General features: G+C 42.4%; 1 protein-coding gene across 2 annotated transcripts in view; it reads left to right on the forward strand.

Annotated features, from left to right (window-relative positions):
* RPS6KA2 (ribosomal protein S6 kinase A2) overlaps positions 1-18027 on the forward strand; it is a 537755-nt gene that overhangs the window by 328236 nt on the left and 191492 nt on the right. For both annotated transcript variants that reach the window (XM_019549973.1, XM_019549974.1), the window contains one exon: positions 431-512. In XM_019549973.1, coding sequence (XP_019405518.1) covers positions 431-512 — 82 coding nt within the window. The remainder of the gene's footprint in view (positions 1-430; positions 513-18027) is intronic.

Consider the following 18027-nt stretch of genomic DNA (forward strand, 5'->3'; position numbering starts at 1 on the left):
TAGACTGTTCATTACTCATTATTCATGACTGACAGCCTAAACTACATGGTATTGTTTCTTCTTTCTGATTCAGATGACTATTCCCTTTTAAATAGGTGAGCACCTTAGGGAATAAATGGTAAATCCTTTGTTTTCATGTAAAATTGTTCTCAGGTCAATGACATGTTTGCAAATATTGTTTGGTATTATTCACCCTGTAAGAACACTTGATAATACTGAACATATTTTTATTATGGAGTAGTAATAGGTTACAAAATGAAGCTCTCCAGGGCTAATTTAGCCACTTGTGAGTAAAATAGAAACAAAACAAATTCAGCTATTATTTTTCATTAGAATGCCTAAAGTCTCTGTATCCATTACTCTGTCAAATGTAGCAAATGCTTAGCTCAAAGCATAGTTCTTAGTTGCATAAGATGTCTGCTTCCTGTAGGTATTTCTGGTGAGGAAGATCAAAGGATCTGATGCTGGGCAGCTTTATGCAATGAAGGTACTCAAGAAAGCAACTTTGAAAGGTAAGACTTAAGCCATGAGGCTGATGGCCCCCTCTTTCTTGTACTATAAAGTTTCCTTTACTGTAATTTTAGGAATTATTTCAATTCTACAGCATAATAGGAACTAAAAATGCCAAAAGCATGTTTCCTGTCACACTCTAAAATTCCACATCATCAGGAGCTGAACAAAGGCAACCAGTTGCCCAGGGCAGAGGGATGCACAAGGGCAGTGATGACTTCTGGTTTGTGCTGTGCCACTAGCGTGATTGTGTGGCTGTGGTGGCAGCTGATATTTTTCAGTTGTTCCCCCAGCCTCCCCAAGTCAGCATCCTAGGTGGCTACCCAGGTTGCCCCATCCTGGTTACACTACTGAGCTGATCTTGATAAAGAGCAATGGCAGAGGTAAGCAGGGCCTGATTCCCACACCCCCCACCCCAAAGGGCATCATCCTGACCACCAAGTTTTCAGTGGACTATTGCCCTGCAAATAATTGCATCTGTTATTCTGTGCTCCAAGTTATTTGCAAATGCAAGTGAGGAAACATTTAGTAAACCATTTGGCAGCACCCACAGATCAACCAATAGGCCTGAGTTTATATTTGCCCTTCTGATTACATTCCATTCAGACTGATTTTAAGTACCAAATAGGAAGATGATTCGGAAACTTGGACCATTGCATTTTTATTGAAAAACAAGAATCTTTACTGTTGTTTCTGATGGCTTTAGGCTTTGAGAAAATCCACTGTGCTGCTATTGCTATCACCAGAAGATATGGTTGCACTGTGTGCTCATAAGGAGTAAAATGCTTGTGCAAGCAAAGCTGTGCAATGATTGCTATGAAAAAAGATAACATTAAAGAGAAATAAATGGTGTTGTTCCCTGTATAATGCATGCCATAACTCAGGCTAAGTAGCAAAAAGAAATGTGGTTGCCTTTATGGAAAATGAAACGTTCTGCTGTTTTTTCATTTTATTCTTGTCACAACTGTTCAGATAGACTTCACTGAGTTGATTCCGTGTTATCTTTGTTGGCCGTACTATATGGGAGCCTGAGAATAGATAAGGAATTTTGGTATTTGCTAGTTCTGCATCATTTCTTGGCTGCTTTTAATAAGGGTTATTTATAGGATCTCTGGGGCTTCTGTCACTTTGCATCTGCATGGTGGCACTTTCTCTTGTTGAAATAAATTTAAATAAATGCAAGTGTAAAAAGTAACTCTGTTGGCTTAAAAAAAAGGCCCTCTGTCAAGGATTTCTCATTATGTAGATGAAGACCTGTGGGACCAGACTTTCAGTTGACTAATAACTTCTGTGTGCTTCTGACCGTCTGCTTTACAGCTTGTGTGTGGACTTCAGTTGGGAGCAAGCCAATACAAGTGGGATGTTGGTCAGTCATCTAGAGGAGACTGTCAGCTAAAGTAGTCCCACTCAGACTATATGTAGCTCCCAGGTAGTGCAGTAAACATGACAGCTTGGGTGGGAAAAGGGCTAGGTATTGCCAAATCAGTTTGAGCTCCCCTGGAAAGGTTCTGGCACCTAGCAGTATTTGATTAACTGCTTGTTCCAGCCAGACCTTCCTTCAGGTTGATAGTAAGAAATACATGTTCCCCCTTCAGCCTCACTCAACTATGTTGGCTTAGCCCTGACAGCTCTTGCAGATAAAGCAAGGCAAGACCGAATGAATTCACATCAGCTCCTCACCCTCTCCCTTTCTTGTTCAGTATGAGGTTAATATGTCCCATGGCATGCCCAGCCTAAGATGCTTTGGAGGGAACTAATTTTTAGAAAGTTGAGAACACTGAATGTAAAATCCTTCTTAAGTGTTCAACTGGAGAATCGAATGTCAGTGGTCAACCTAGAAAATGTTGTTGAAACTATCTATAGAGTAGATGTTAAGTGGCTGATGACAGGGCACAAGCAGTTCTTTCATATGCCGACCAAAACAGGTAAATGTAAAAGTAAGCAGCGCTCAGCACTCTTTCCAGTGTCAGGCTTCTTTAAAAACAGTAATTTTAAAAATGATGAAGTAGCTGCTGATCTTTCATTCAATTTAGAAGTATATTCCAGCAAAATAATATGGTGCCAATACCCACTTAAATATTTCTGAAATGTATGCACATTTAAAAGTGAGAGAGAGCAAGTACACAATCCCTATACTGGAACAAATCCTCAAGTCCTTTTATTTGTATTTTAACTGAACAACATTTTTAGTTTTGTGTGCGAGTTTCCTCACCCTTGTGGAAATTGCTGTTTGCCTTACTCCAGGCACACAAGGCAGACATGCCACTTGTTTTTGTTTCGTACGAACCCTTCCTCCGAGGTAAGAACTGTGCTTTCTCACATCCTGCTACAAAAATGGCACATACTTTGATACTTGGAGGAGAAACAGCATCTGGTTTTGTCTCATGCAGCATACAGCAGCCTCACCACTGAATAGGCTGAATTAGTATTCTAGATCCCTGGAGAAAATGGTTAGTAAATGATACCAAATGTATTGTAAAAGATCTGTAAATTTAGCTCTTTTCACATAAAAGTGTCAGAGCTGAGATTATTATAACCTCTGCAGAGGGTTTTGACCTAGAGTGGTGTCATACATTTTCTAAGTGCAACTAAAATGCAAGCAGATACACGGGATGTTGTCAGATGTTATAGTTTGCATGTGCCAACTCTAGGAAATGTTATACGGTTTTGGAGTTAGAACTTGTTGTGAGAAGTTGCATGTTAAGGGTCAATATCCTCACTGGTGTGCCTAGCTCTGACTTGCTGCTAGACAGCTAGTGAGCAGGGTTGTGGGTAGGAGCTGCCAAGTCTGTCTGTAGCTCCTCAGCTCTCCTGTGGCTCTCCCAGCTCCCCTGCAGATGCCAGCAACTTGACTCTACCTGGCACCAGCTCTCCCCAATTCATGAGCTCTCTTGTGGATGCCCAGCTCTCTGGTTCTCTGTCAGTCTGGGACAGTAGATCGTCCATGTGGGGAGAGCTGGGAGCAGTGCATCTTGGGCTGCTGGAGGACTGCAAACTGCTCATATTGGCCCCATGAGCCAGACTGATGTTACTGCAATATGAGCTCCCTAATACCAGCCAGAGAGATTCTTCACTTAAAAAGATGTTACTCTGAGATGCTCAGAGCCCACCTAACTCATCATTTTCTCCCCTATTGCATGGACACTCCCATCTTAAGAGTTGCTGGGGGGGTTTTTAGGGACATTTTTTCATGTTCCAAGTCAAATCAGTCAAATCAATTCCAAATCCATGAGTCATTCAAGAACCAAAGGTGGCCCTACTACCAGCAAACATCCTCCACCTCAACCTGAGGCTTCAGATGCTTCCAAATCCTTTGGCAGGCATTCCACGTGCAGACCCAAGCCCAGAAGCTTGGGGTTCGGATGCCCCTGAGTTGGCTTGCCCACAGCCATGTGGCTGCAGAAGCAAGCTAGTGAGGAGCCTCCCATTTCTATAAATTCAGCATGTAGCCGAGATCCTCCCACTGGAAGCTGGTTAGTGGGTAGCTAACTATGAGGCTGTCGTAGGGAGTTCTGTCCTCAAGCAGACAAGGATGCAACCCTCCACTACACAGTGCCATTTTAATTGCATTACCTTGGTCAGGGTATTTCCCTTGCCACCATAGTGGTCATGATATTTCCCCTGCTGTCTTAACAGTATTTAGCACCCGGGAAGGGTAAAATATAATAACACCCGTATTCAGGCAGTTCAGCATGTGTTAAATGCCCTCCAGACACTTCCTTTCAGGTGAGGGTTATATCGTAAGAGGTACTGACATTTAACTGCATCCTAATTATTTGTACCTGTTGCAAGTGAATGTGTGAAAAGGCCCCTACAGTCCTTGGAACCTTGCCAAGTGTCCTATCTTCCTACCATACCGTAATACTCTCCACTACCTCAAATGCTTGTGATATTACTCCTGCTGCATGCACCATGGCATCCCCTTTTCCTTCTCTTTTCTCACACTGGTTGCAAGATGCTCAAGCTGTAGCTATGCTGGGATCTCTCCTGAATCCAGTTTCTGCTGTGCTCAGATTGGTAACACACTCAAAATTCCAATCACGGCGTTCGTCTTCATCAACTTTTGTACCGCAAATTAAGTAATTGCAGATTAACTCAAGGTAGTTGATTATATTTGCAAAATGAGTATGGATGCTACCAAGTTTGTTGATTCAGGCTATGAACTTTTGTTCATTACCATAGGGATCCACATAAGGTAGTGAATAAATGTTTGTAGTTTGGGTCCAACATATGGGGATGTCAACAGTATCTTCTGTAAATATGCTAACTTGACAGCCACTTTAGCTGAGGAACAAGAGTAAAGACAATCCCAGGGTCATGGGGAAAAACAAAATTAAAAAAGAGCAAGAGTGGAAGTTCCTGTCAGTGAGATTCCATGCAATTTTGGCATCAAGGTTAATAGTTTTGACAGCTTTATTTGATCTTTAAAAGAGGGTTTGATCATCCCTGCCCACCCACACTGTGCACAGCTGGGAATCACTTCAACTTGAAGTGATTTCTGTCCCTGTCCCTGGAGCTTAAGGTATGGTTATGATGTTAACTGTTCAGATGACACCAATGGAATGTATAGATTCCATGAGACCGTATAAATTCCACAGAGAATCCAGGATGTTCTTAGTCATGATACTCATAACTATTAAAGTCCAAATTTTAAACAACTGAGCTTAAAAAAAACGAAGTCCCTTGCAGTAGATGCCACCCAAGACACTGTATCAAGTAACTGGGTTTTCCACATGTGCACATAGGTTCTGGGGGCCAGAAATAAAGCGGTCATTCTAATTTCCTGTATTGCAGGGCTATCTGGCTATTCCCATCTCTCCTTGAGGCAGGCTGTAACATTCAGAATGGGCTCCAGACAAGATCTGGCAGATACAGATCGCAATGAGTTGGGATGAAATGTATGTTGGGTGCTTAGGGCACACTGAGATATACTTGCAGAAAGACGTAAGACTAGAACTAATTTGAAAAGCAATATGTAACATCCCAACACTGGCTGGTCTGTTTTAATCAGAGAAAATTCTGCCCTGAGCAGGGGAAGATTTTATGTATTTTTTTTTCCTCAGTGAACTACTTGGAAGATGATTTCTGAAAAGAATGTATCCATTTGCTTAAAGAAAAGTAGCTGTGTGTACATTCACATGTGTAGGCAAGTATACTAGAGAATGCCATCTTGAGAAAACAGAAATTTAAGTACCACTGTTAGTATTGATTGCAAAGCAGTTCACAAAGGCCAGTGCAAAGAATGCACAGGTCAAAACTGTCTCCGAAATATAAAATGGCATCATCATGACTTTTCAGTGTTTTTTGGCCTTGCCAAGGAGATTGACTCGTATACATCCAGATCTTATATTCTGTGTGGGTATATTTTTACTTCTTGCTGTTCTTTAGCAATTTCATTCAGAGTGTGGATTCATATTTGGATGAGAGGGCAAAACTTCTAGCTATAAAAATAAATTCTGAGCATACAGCATTTATGGATTCTATTATCTGTTTCTATTCAAGCCAGCTGGGAATTCATATTGCATAAGGTCCTGATAAAATGATAGCCTTGTAACAATTCATAGTGCATCACTGTGAAGATACTGCTGTCGGGCAAAAAAGTCCCATTGCAAAGGAATTTAAGAAAGTGACTAAAAGAGATTTAAAACGTCACCTAGTCCTACAGCAAGGCAATAGTGTACAACCTCCCCTCTCTCATTTCCCCCATATATCCAATATACTCTGATTCTAACAGGTATACCTAGTTCTGGAGGCTCCTCTGAATGATATTTTTTATTTCTTTTCATGAACTGAAATATGACAAGGACTGTACAATGCAGAAATCACCATATGCTACATTTTATTAAACTTGTGGATCTCACAATACCTTGTTTATCTAGGCCGGGGTGGCCAACCTATGCTGTGCATGCCACAGGTAGTACTGGCAGCCTCTGTGTGGTGCGCAGCAGATCAGCGAGGGGACAGGCAGTACAGTAGCATATTAGGCAGGGAAGACAGAGCTGTGAGCAGAAAGTAGTGCAGGAGATCAGACAGGAAAAGGGGATTGGAGTCTTACTCAGGGAGCATGTAGGGGAGAAAAAGACTGGGCCCTCATTGCTCAAGCAGCGAGTTGGGGTGGCAGCACTTGCTCTGTCCAGTGGGAGCTAGTGTATTTATTGGCATTGGCTGCTTAGATTACAATCAAGGAAAGAATTCAGACACACCAATACATTCAGAGTGCCAGATCATTACCACCCAGAACAAACTTTTTCCTTCTCTGACTACCTCAATTCTGTTTCCTCCTTTTTCACAACAGACTAAACAAGAAACACACACAACTTGCAAACATTGTGGCTAACAGCACTGACTTCATTTGCGTTAAGAAACATTTTACATAGTCTTCTAGTCCTGCCCCTGCTCACCAAGCCTCTTGGTAAGTTACAGCTATGCAGGTGAAAGACAGCTTTTCACCTTAAAGTATGACTGCTCCACTAAGCCAATCAATGCCAATTTAGCATGTGTGTGGCTTACAGCATAAGGTCTAGCAAGGCCCTTAGTCTCTGCTAGGGAGCATTGTTTAAATGATAACTACTGTCACTATACCTATCTACACTGGAATCTTAACTGGGCAATTAATTACCACAACAACTGTGAGGAAAATGGCTAGTAGCCATGAACTCAAGGGCTACATTTTCCATTACTCTCAAACTCCTAAAGGGAGATTAACTGAAATTTGAAGTAATCTGAACCACACCTCTCTTTTCATTATTTTATCAATTTCATATTTGTTATATTGTGTGCACAGATCATGGGCTCATATTTGAGCTGAGCCTGGAAAAACTTTACTTAAATTATAAAAAGAATAATTTTCTGATCAGTGTGCCATGGTACGTGCATATTTTAGGGCAGTAGGACAAGTTGTGCATGTATATTAGTTCTCCAATACTTTTTGGATTAAAATAACTGAACATTTTAAGGTGTGCTGAGAACCCTGAACAACCACAAGAATACTTTCATGGGAAGGATTTGGTTAGATCATTAGATACTAGAGATAGCTTTGCTGATTGTGGGTCTTATGTCCATTACCCAGATGAGAAGTTTTAGATCCACTTTCTTGGCAAAGATCCTATCCAGGTCCTTCTTTATTTTTTGTTTGTTTGTTTCTTTTTGGAAGGATATCTGATCTGCAGTCAAATCTAAGTGACTAAGTGAAATAAAGTATCATTCAAAGGAGAAAGTTTTCACCGTGACCGAAAGCCAAAAGATGTTCTACTGTGGGAGGACTGGACTAGATTGACCATCCACAATTTGTAGATCTAAATAATTAGCCCCAAAGCAATGCAAGTGGTTCATAAGGCAGAGTGCATGGGAAATGATCCCAACAAAACCCAAAACTATGTAAAAGCATTGCTGAACTGAAGTTTCAGATGGCTATACTAGCTAACATCATACCATCTTGATAGAAAGGGGATTGGATTTCATCTCTCTGTCTTCAGGACACCAGTTTTCATATCATGATGAGATCTTTCTGAAGAAAATAGACTCTGGTAAGAGTATGGCACACATCCACGAGGGGCTAGCAGGGGATTTCATGCTTAGGGCAACCAACATGGGTTCATCAGTGGCAGGTCCTGTCAGACCAACCTGGTGGCCTTCTATGATCAGATCACCAAATCATTAGATGCAGGGGCAGCAGTAGACATAGTCTTTCTGGACTTTCGGAAGGCCTTCGACACTGTCTCTTACCCTGTTCTCATTAAGAAACTGGGGGACTGTGGTGTTGACACCCACAGTCAATTGGGTTGCCAACTGGCTGGAGGGCCGCACCCAGAGAGTGGTGGTGGATGTGTCATTTTCGACCTGGAGGGGTGTGGGCAGTGGGGTTCTGTGGGTCTCAGTCCTTGGGCCTGCACTGTTCAACATCTTCATCAGTGACTTGGATGAGGGGATGAAAAGCACCTTGTTCAAATTCACAAATGACACTAAGATGTGGGGGGAAGTAGGCATGCTAGAAGGGAGGGACAGGCTACAACTAGATCTGGACAGGTTACAGGGGTGGGCGGATGAGAATAGGATGGGTTTCAATACTGACAAGTGCAAGGTACTACACCTAGGGAGGAAGAACTAGCAGCATACCTACAGGTTGGGAAACTCCCTTCTCATCAGCACAGAGGCAGAAAAGGATCTTGGAGTCGATATTGATGCCAAGATGAACATGGGCCGATTGCATGGGGACACGGTCAGGAAGGCTAACTGCACCTTGTCACGCATCCACAGATGCATCACAAGCAGGTCCAAGGAGGTGATCCTCCCCCTCTATGCGACATTGGTTACGCTGCATTTGGAGTACTGTGTCCACTTCTGGGCACTGTACTTCAGGAGGGATGTGGACAGTATTGAGAGAGTCCAAAGGAGGGCCACTTGTATGGTCAGGGGGCAGCAGGGCAGACCATATGAAGAGAGGCCCTGGTCCTGTTCAGCCTTCACAAGAGAAGGTTGAGAGGGGATCTGGTGGCCATCTATAAACTTACCGGGGGGACCAGCAGGGAACGGGAGAGACCCTGTTCCCCTAAGCACTGCCAGGAGTAACTAGGAATAATGGCCATAAGTTGACTGAGAGTAGATTCAGGCTAGACATCAGGAAGCACTAATTCACAGTCAGGGCGGCTAGGATCTGGAACAAATTTCCAAGGGAAGTGGTGCTCGCGCCTACCCTGGGGGTCTTCAAAAGGAGGTTGGATAATCACCTAGCCGGAGTTTTTTGACACCAGCATTCTTTCCTGCCTATGGCAGGGGGTCGGACTTGATGAACTGCTCAGGTCTCTTCTGACCCTACCAACTATGAAATGTCATTCTCGTTGTTTTGATTTCATTGTCTGCTTGTGTTATTTTGGTGGCTTGATAACCTGAGTGTATCCACTGAGTCATTCAATTTTAATTTATTCATTGAATTTTAATTGTGACTTTAATTTGATCATGACATTCTTTAATTAACTTAAGAAAATTATAGCTTGGTAATGTGTCTTTTTGAATATGGATTTTATTCAAAGAGGATGCACAGGCAAGTACACAGAGTTATGTTTTTCTTCAAATTGTAGCCTGGGTCATGAACTCCAGGGAAAAACATAACCTCATGTAGACAATTTTACATGAGGACTCTTGGACCTGTATCCAAAGTAATATCCAACTTCATTGCATTCTTATCTATTGATACTTGAATCCATGGTTCTCAAATATTTGGGCCTTGGAAATGGTGACCTTTGTTTAACTCACCATGTATTCATATTAGCCAGTGTCATCAACAGTCTTGATAATGTTGCAGTCTTGAAACTTACGGATAGTCATAGTCCAAACCACAATTAAAAGTTGTTGTCTCCTAGTGCAAACTACATTGCTGGCATTCCAGCAGTTGGCAATTCATGTACTATATTTGTAGTTATCAAACACTATGCAAATTACTAGACAAGTGGCTTTTGGTGTTTTGTACCTCAGCTCATGTGCCATGTGGATAATCATACCAAAAGCACTACTGTCCAGTCCTTTATCTGTCAAAAAAAAAAAAAAAATGTTTTTAGCATAACTCTGCTCTTAATTTCAAGATATAATCTTAACATCTTCCCCTTGAGTTGCATTACAGTTAGTAGCTATGTGTATAATGCTTTGCATAAGACTTTGAAGAGACTGCATTTTTATTTTCTGGAGCTAAAAGATGGCATTCCAAGGTCTGGGGGCTTCTACAGAAATAAAATTTGTACATTCATACCAGTTTTCTAGTAACAGCCAATTGTGCATCCCCTTGTCCAAGATATCTCATATTTTCCTAGGTGAGTATTAGGTCTTACTTTGCTGTTGATGAAATATGGAACAAAATTATTTTTCAAAGCTCTTAAGAAACACCTGCACTTTATCCTGTGAAATTATATCGGTAAGTAGCCCAGTAGACTGAATGATGATTTCCCCCCCCCCCAATAATTGAGTGGTCTAGCATACTCCCTTCATCAGTTATTCTAATAAAATGCAATTTTTCCAAATAATTTTATAACTGTTTTTATCCAGTTTGCTATTTAACTGTGAGAGAAGTCTCATCTTTGGAGCCTCTCTGCACGTGCAGCTCCGGACTTCTGCAATGGGCCCACCACCCGCCTATTCTCGCCTGCCACGTCTTGATCTTGTTCATAAGTGAAGAATGATGACACCTAGCGGGAAGCTGCCCATTTATATGCGCCCCGATGATCGGGGGCATTGTCTGCGGCTCCCTTCTTCCTCTGCACCACAGCCCAAGCCTCGCAGTTGTTGCCAGAATAATCCTCCCCCGGGACATAGTATTGGGTCCCGGCCCCTTCGCTCGCCTTTTGGGTCCTCAGCACTCTTCTCACTCTCAGGCTTTTTACTGTCCTTCGTCCGGGCTTGTCCCGCACTTCCCGCACTCGTTGCCCCCTCTAGGGCCTTTGTCATGCCTCTCGCGCCCGTTGCCCCCTCTAGGGCCTAAGCCACGCCTCTTGGGCTGAGGTCCGAAACCCTGCACACTGCACCCCTCGGGCGCAAACAGCTGTGTTCCATTGGCACCACTCGCTGTGCCCCACTGGGCACTAGGAACCCCCAAACTACTGGGGAGCCCCCGTGAGGCCTCCTCACACCCCTACAGCGTCACCCGGTCCTCCGGTATAACAGCAACAAAAATCATGAGCCAAGCGGCTACAACATAACCAGAAGCCTACCGGCTCGTAACATACTCATAAACCCCAAGCTCGTAAACCCAGCTCCACTCCATGAAGGCTCTGCCTTACCTCCGTCTGAGTTCCCTTTTCCCCTGCATCATTGTGGCCGGTCAGAGTGGTCAGGCTGCAACCCTTGACCCGGGCTGCTCAGCTCACCCGCAGAGCTCCTTCTCCTGCGGTCACCAGAGGGGAACTGAACTCCTGGCTTTCTACCTGGGCTTAAGAAGGGCTAAGCTCCACCCCTTCCTGGCTCCCGGCTTCCCTGGTTGCTAGGGCAACTGACACCTGCACAATCCTAGTAACTGGCAGTTGTGCTTCCCTTTTTCTGCCCCTAGGGGTCTCTCCTGAGCTATTTCCACTCTCAGTCGCAGGATGCTTGAGAGCCCTGTGACACTAACCCTTTGACATTTCTATCAATCCTGGTATTCAAAGCAAAAAGCTACAGCATTTGTAGGTACCATCAGTACAAAGCTTTCAGACCCATGTTTGCTATTTGTTGTGCAAGTCATGGACTTGATCATAGTTGTTTTTTTTTTAATTACTTCCAACTTTCTCCTGGATTATACAATTCTTTTTTCTCTAGACTCTAGCTAATCTAGTCCCACCCCCTTAGGTAGGATCATCCTTATCCAAACCATCCCAGGGTTCATGGTAGTCTATAATTAGACTGCTATCAACCCTGACACAACACAGACCTAACATCCTAACCTGCCACAGGTAAAGCAGAGGAACCATGGTAGCCAATGTCGTCCTCCTATAAAACGGTGTTAATATATACTCCAGAGGTCCCAGGTAGAGGACCATGACCCCTGCTACAGAGGAAGGCAGAAACCCCCACAGTTCATACCAATGTGGCCATGGGGTAAAATCCTCTCTGACCCCAAATATGGTGATCTGTCTGACCCTGAGCAGAGATTCTGAGCAGGCCTTGCCTACCCAAGTTTGCAGGCACCCTTCAGACCCAGAACTTTGCCAGTGAGGCTGTTCTCGGGCTTGCCAGAGACTGAGGGCTCAAGAGTAAGTACAGAGGGATGAACCCAGAGTAGCCTCACAGATGCATTTCTTGCTTGGAACATACCTGGACTTGCGTGCATAGAGGAAACTCAGCCCTGTTTCCCTGGGACCCACTGCTACAGTGGTGTAGACTAGCCCTAAAAGGTTGGTCAAAAAGAAAGACAAACCTCCAGCTTTCTCCTTTGTGTGGGAGAGGCCTGGTTAAGGCCAGCCGTTGTTTAGTGGGCCACTGTTTATCAGAGCCTTGCTGAGAGGCTGCTGATCTGATGTGTGAATGCTGCCTAAATAACACTGTTGCCTAAAGGGAGAAAGATGAACATGGAGCTTTTGTCTGACTTGTCACTAGGGCTTACCTAATAAGTTAGTTTCCTGACAGTGGTACCCCAGGTGAAAGAGTTTATAGTCAGAGACTACTGACATGGCTGGGCACCTGAGGCAGCTGTTATACGCAAGGACAGTAGTAACTTCTGGTTATCACTGCTGTTGACCTAATCATGAAGCTGCATTGTCACCTGCTTTTTTTCTGCTCCCCTTGCTCCACAGCTCATCACACAGGGTGGCTGCCACAGTCCCCTAGTTACTTCACTGCTTATAGTTTTTCTTTATAGCTGATTGGGAATATACCAGTAGCTAGTCCTGAGCTCAGAAGCAACGGTCACATTCCCATGCCAACAGCAATCACCCATTCATGAAGAACATGATGATGCTCAGCATCTGCTTCATGTTCACACTCAAATTCTGAAATTTCTAACAATGTGGACTCTTTCCAGATGTTTGCCTCTAAATTATCTTTCCATGTACAGAATCTCTTTGCTAGTTGCTCTAGCTTTTCTGACAGTATTGTAGATATGACTTCTTGCTTATAACAATCACTGTGCTCTGTGTTAGCTCTTGATTGAAGATTCAGAATGAACATAGCAACAGCTGGTGTTCTTTCCTTAATCGTTTTTACCCTTTATTGTAAAAATTTGAAAACTCTGTTGTTGGTCTGCACTTCCCGATCTTCTGCAGTTAGTGGATAAATGTTAACTACAGAAGGTAACAGCAGTACCCTTTCCTTCCCCTGTGCTAACTACTGTTTTGACTGAACATGAACTGAAATGATGCAGTGTTATAGTGTTCATTCTATTAAAATAAGAAATGTACCTTTGAAGCATGATTATTCACTGCAGGTTCTTGGAGAAACAGTCTTTGTAGTTCAACTTTTGCAACACCGCTATCCTTTGCATCATTCCTGAGAACCTAGCCCAACTGGTTCTTGAGTGCTGTCAACCTGAGTTCCCTTTCACTCTCATTTAAATATGTAACAAACCAGAGCATCAGTGGCCAGGATGCCTGTATATCAACGCTGACCCACCAGTATTAGTATATGCATTATTATTGTGGTTCATCAAAGGATTGTTTCCTCACAGTTATCAGTACCATTCAGAAGCTATAAATTAGCTGGAATATCTGGAAACCATTCAGAAGGAAAATACAGCTCTGTGAAAAGGATTAGTTAGTTGTTGGCCTGGATTCAGTGGGCCCATGGATCTCGAGGAGCCCAAGGACTGAACTCCAGGGTCCTTCCTGGTACCTCTTGGACAGCATTGATTGGGGACACCTGACTTCTGTGAACTTTGTGAAAAAAGAAACTTGCTGTACATCAGGCATCAGAGGGGACTTCCAATAAGTTGCTGACGCGAATTGTTCTTGTCTATCATTGTCTGTCTTTTACTATGCATAGTTGTGTTTTTGTTAAGTCAATAAACCTTTCTTACCTTTCTACCCCCGACCATATTCTCAATCCCAAACCCTCCACAGGCAGCTGGGACAGGTGTTAGAGTTGCCTAATGGCTGGGTGCAAGTCAGTTAAATTGTAAGTTAGTTCTGTTCTTGGCTGTTGGCCTACAAGGTGACTATGGATGAGGCACAAGGCACATGTCCAAAGCCTTAATATCTATCTCTGCCAAATGTGGATAATGATGCTAATGTTCTTAGTAAAGCATTTAGAGACCTGCACATTTGAAGTTGTGTGTAAAAACAATGATGATGGTGATGAGGATGATAACGAAAATCACATTGTTCTCCATTTAAACTGAAGTCTTTTAAAGTATAGATTTCATGGCAAAACATCTATACAACAGGAACTGTTAACACAATTCTTATTGTTGTAAAGCATTCAAGGATCAGTAGCTGTAGATTTAACAGTCTTAAATCTCCATGACTGCAAATTTATAGCTCCATGAAAAAATGGTGCTGGAAATGCTACAGCAATATACTCAGCAGTCATCTAGAAATGTTTGTCTATTACATGGGTTAATTTTCTATAAGAAAAATATTTGTTGTTTTCCTCTGCAGACTGATTTGTATCCAAGGAATTACTTATATAATAAGCCTTTACGTGTTTCTATCTACCTATTACTTTGGTGAGAAACCAAATACATAATCATCTTCAGGGAGTTGCACCAAATTGTATCCACTGCTTTTTGTGCATCTGTAGAAAATATCTCTTTTTCAAATATGAATAAACATGCTTACTGTTTGTCAGTTAATGTGGAAGCCAACACATCCATTTACTATATTACAATGCAATATGATCTATTAAGGCAATGGGTCTCATTTATGTGGAAGACATCTTGCTGCAGCATCAACCTCTTATGTGAGGTTGATTGCATATTCACTATTACTGCCACAGATTCTGTACATAGGTAACACTGGGTGTACTCTTGCAATCAGCTGTTCTTTAAGCAAAGTAAGATTCCATAGTTCAGGAAGCTGTGGTCTGGAATCTAGGTTACTTTCAATGAGAAGAAAAATAATTTGCTACTCCATATGGATAATTTTCTACTCTATATAATAGCCATTGGTTATGACAATCCCTATAAATTTAACTTCACAATTGCAATATGTTCAAAGATGTTAAATGATGATCAGAGGACCAGCAATCAGCATCAATAACAATTTCTTCTTGATTATGTCTATGACATTTTCTATCTGTTTGCAGTTGCTCACAGTAGTGAGGTTTCCATGGTGCAGTAATTTAACTGACATTCTCTCTGAGGCACCAGTATATTTTCACATTTGGGCAAAGTTAATATTGTGCAGACAATGAATTACACCCTAGGTCATCGTGCAGATGTTGTTCATAGAGTAGCATAGTTTCCATTATGCAGGCAATTGCAGATAACAAGGGTCTTTCCAAGTCGGAAAGAGTTTCATGTGTATGGAGTTCAGGTTTTTGAAGTACAAGTTTTAAGCTTGCTTCATATAAGCAGACATAAATATAATGTAGTACAGCTAAGTAGAATCTAAGTGATAGGCAAGTAGGCACTTTTAAACTCCCCTGAAACGCATATGAAAAAGCATTTAAATAACCTGAAATTGCCAGATAAGAATAGTTTCTTCTTTTTTCCTTTTTGAACGCACGCGCACACGCACACTCTTCAGGCTAGTATTTCATATGACCCTTTTCTCCTTCTCTTCCCTTCTCATGCACTTTTCCCCCTGAATTGTTTGATGGCCTCATGTGCTCTCTTTTTCATATGTTGCTCAACTGCTCACACAGCCCCTTTTGGATTAGACTCTTTCCCACAGTATAGTCTTCCCCAAGCAGCACACACTGATTCTGCTCACTTCATAGCACCTTAGTCTCAATAAACTTAACAGCCTGCTCCTTCCATATCACTGAGCCAAAAAAGAATGACCTGGGGATGCTCCCATTCATTTGTATGAGTCCAGCCCAACAGGCTTCCAGTCCTCCCTCTGGATTTGTTCAGAGTTGTTTTACATGATGTGCCTGTCATTACGATGCCTGTTGGTCTCATCATTGTGACTGAAATGCTGCTTCTGCTACCTGCCTGTCTCCATCCCCTGTTCAGTTTTGCTAAGACAAATGCAAATAAATGGCTTTCTTCTTTTCCATTTCTCAGGACTAATATTCTGCCATTTGAAACCTAGAGCATTCCTCAAAATCTCACCCCATTAATGAAGATGTTGAGCAGTAGTGAACCCAGGACAGATCCCTAGGAAGCCCAACTTGATGCCTCCTCCAAGCTTGACATGGAGCCATTGAAGACTATTTTTGAGCACCTTTATCTAACCAGTTATGTATCCCCTTCATAGTAGTTACATTTACTTAGCTTACATGTGAGAATGGAATGAGACAGTGTTGAAAGCCTTGCTAAAGTCGAAGTATATCACATCCACTGTTTCTCTGACCCCACAGTCCATAAGGTCTGTCATTACCTGAACATAACAGAAAGTCAGGTTGTTATGCTCTTGACAAAACTATGCTGACAGTTACCAATTTTATTTTTATTTTCTAGGTTCTTACAGATTGATTGATATGCTCCACTCTCTTTCTAGGTATTGAAATTTGACTGGCCAGTCTGCAATTCTCTGGGTCCTCCTTTTCCCATTTTTCTTTATAGATGAACGTGAACTCACTTGATTTGGCCAATGATTTAACCTACTGTAATCCAAATAATTCATTCATTTCAGCTTGTTACAGCTTTCCCACTTTTGAGTACCCTGGAATGCTGTCTGGCAGGAGCTATAGCTGCTTAGATACTTATGAGTGTATCTCTGTGGCTGGGTGAGATTGCAGGAGACAGGGTCAGAGGATTGGTGTAGGGCTGGGTTCCAGAACTTACTTGTGAGGTTTGAGAGGTGTGGAATTTGCAATAGTGTGAGCAAAATGGGTACTATAAGGTTGGTAATAATTGCCTGGGAAGAGTTGCCCCCTGGAGATAATTAAGGTCACGAAAAGTGTCAGGGAAAGAGTGAGCAGTAAGGTTGTGGGAGCTGGAATCAGAGAATAGTGAGGAGTGACCTGACTGGAGATAATGCCTTTCTTTCACTGTGTCACACTGTGATTGCCTGCCCGTGGGGAAGCTAAAGCAACAGCTGGCAACCAGTTTCCCTCACCACTTCTATCACCTTCGGTCAGGTTCATGAATGATGCAAACTTCTAATATTCCCTTTTCTTTTACTGTTCTGGCTTTCAAATGCTGATCCTAGTGACAATAGAGAGATTTCAGTGTCTCCTGCAAAGGTCTTTGGAGTGTAACAGAATCTAAAAGTTTCTGAAAGCTGCACTATATCAAGACTGAATTCTTACTGCCTGACATCCACTGTCATAAAGGTTAGAGAAAGAGAGGTCACCTTCTCCCTTTGTGCTATTGCGGCCTGGCTTGCTATTATAAATTTACCAGGGAGTTTGTTTTGTCCAATGTGTTTTTAAAATGTGTCAACTGAGGGGCTCCAATTGCTTCCCTTGTCACTGCTTCTGGAGTGCTAATAGATCATACTGACAAGAACATTTCCTGGTATTCAGCATAATGTTCCCTTTTTGAGTTCCATCCAGTTGCTCCTATTTATACACTCCTCTCCCCTCTTTTTAATGTGGTATATAATTCCTCTCCCTCCTTTGTGCTTGTCCTTCAAATATTTTTCTGTTTTTATCCTCTTCACCTTTAGTCATTGCCTACTAAAGTTTATACATGTTCAACTCTGGAGTTTCCTGCTGAAATAGAAGAGAGGATGATTTGATTTGCTGCTGGATAGCTGGAGAAGACATAAAACTGATAGATGCATTTTTCAAAATCAACTACAGAAATTTGTATGTAGAGGGTGAAATCCTTCCCTTATTAAAGTTGATGCAAATTTTGTCACTGACTTAAATGGGGCCATGATTCTACCCAGAAACTCTCTGAACCCTGGCATCTCTTTCATCATCATAGCCCAGCCCCTGGCATGGATCTTTGAAAACTCCTGGCGCTCTGGTGTAGTGCCCGAAGACTGGAAGAAGGCCAATGTGGTGCCG

The sequence above is a fragment of the Crocodylus porosus genome, unplaced genomic scaffold (genome assembly GCF_001723895.1).
Source record: "Crocodylus porosus isolate Cpor-Errol unplaced genomic scaffold, CroPor_comp1, whole genome shotgun sequence".
Lineage (NCBI taxonomy): Eukaryota > Metazoa > Chordata > Crocodylia > Crocodylidae > Crocodylus > Crocodylus porosus.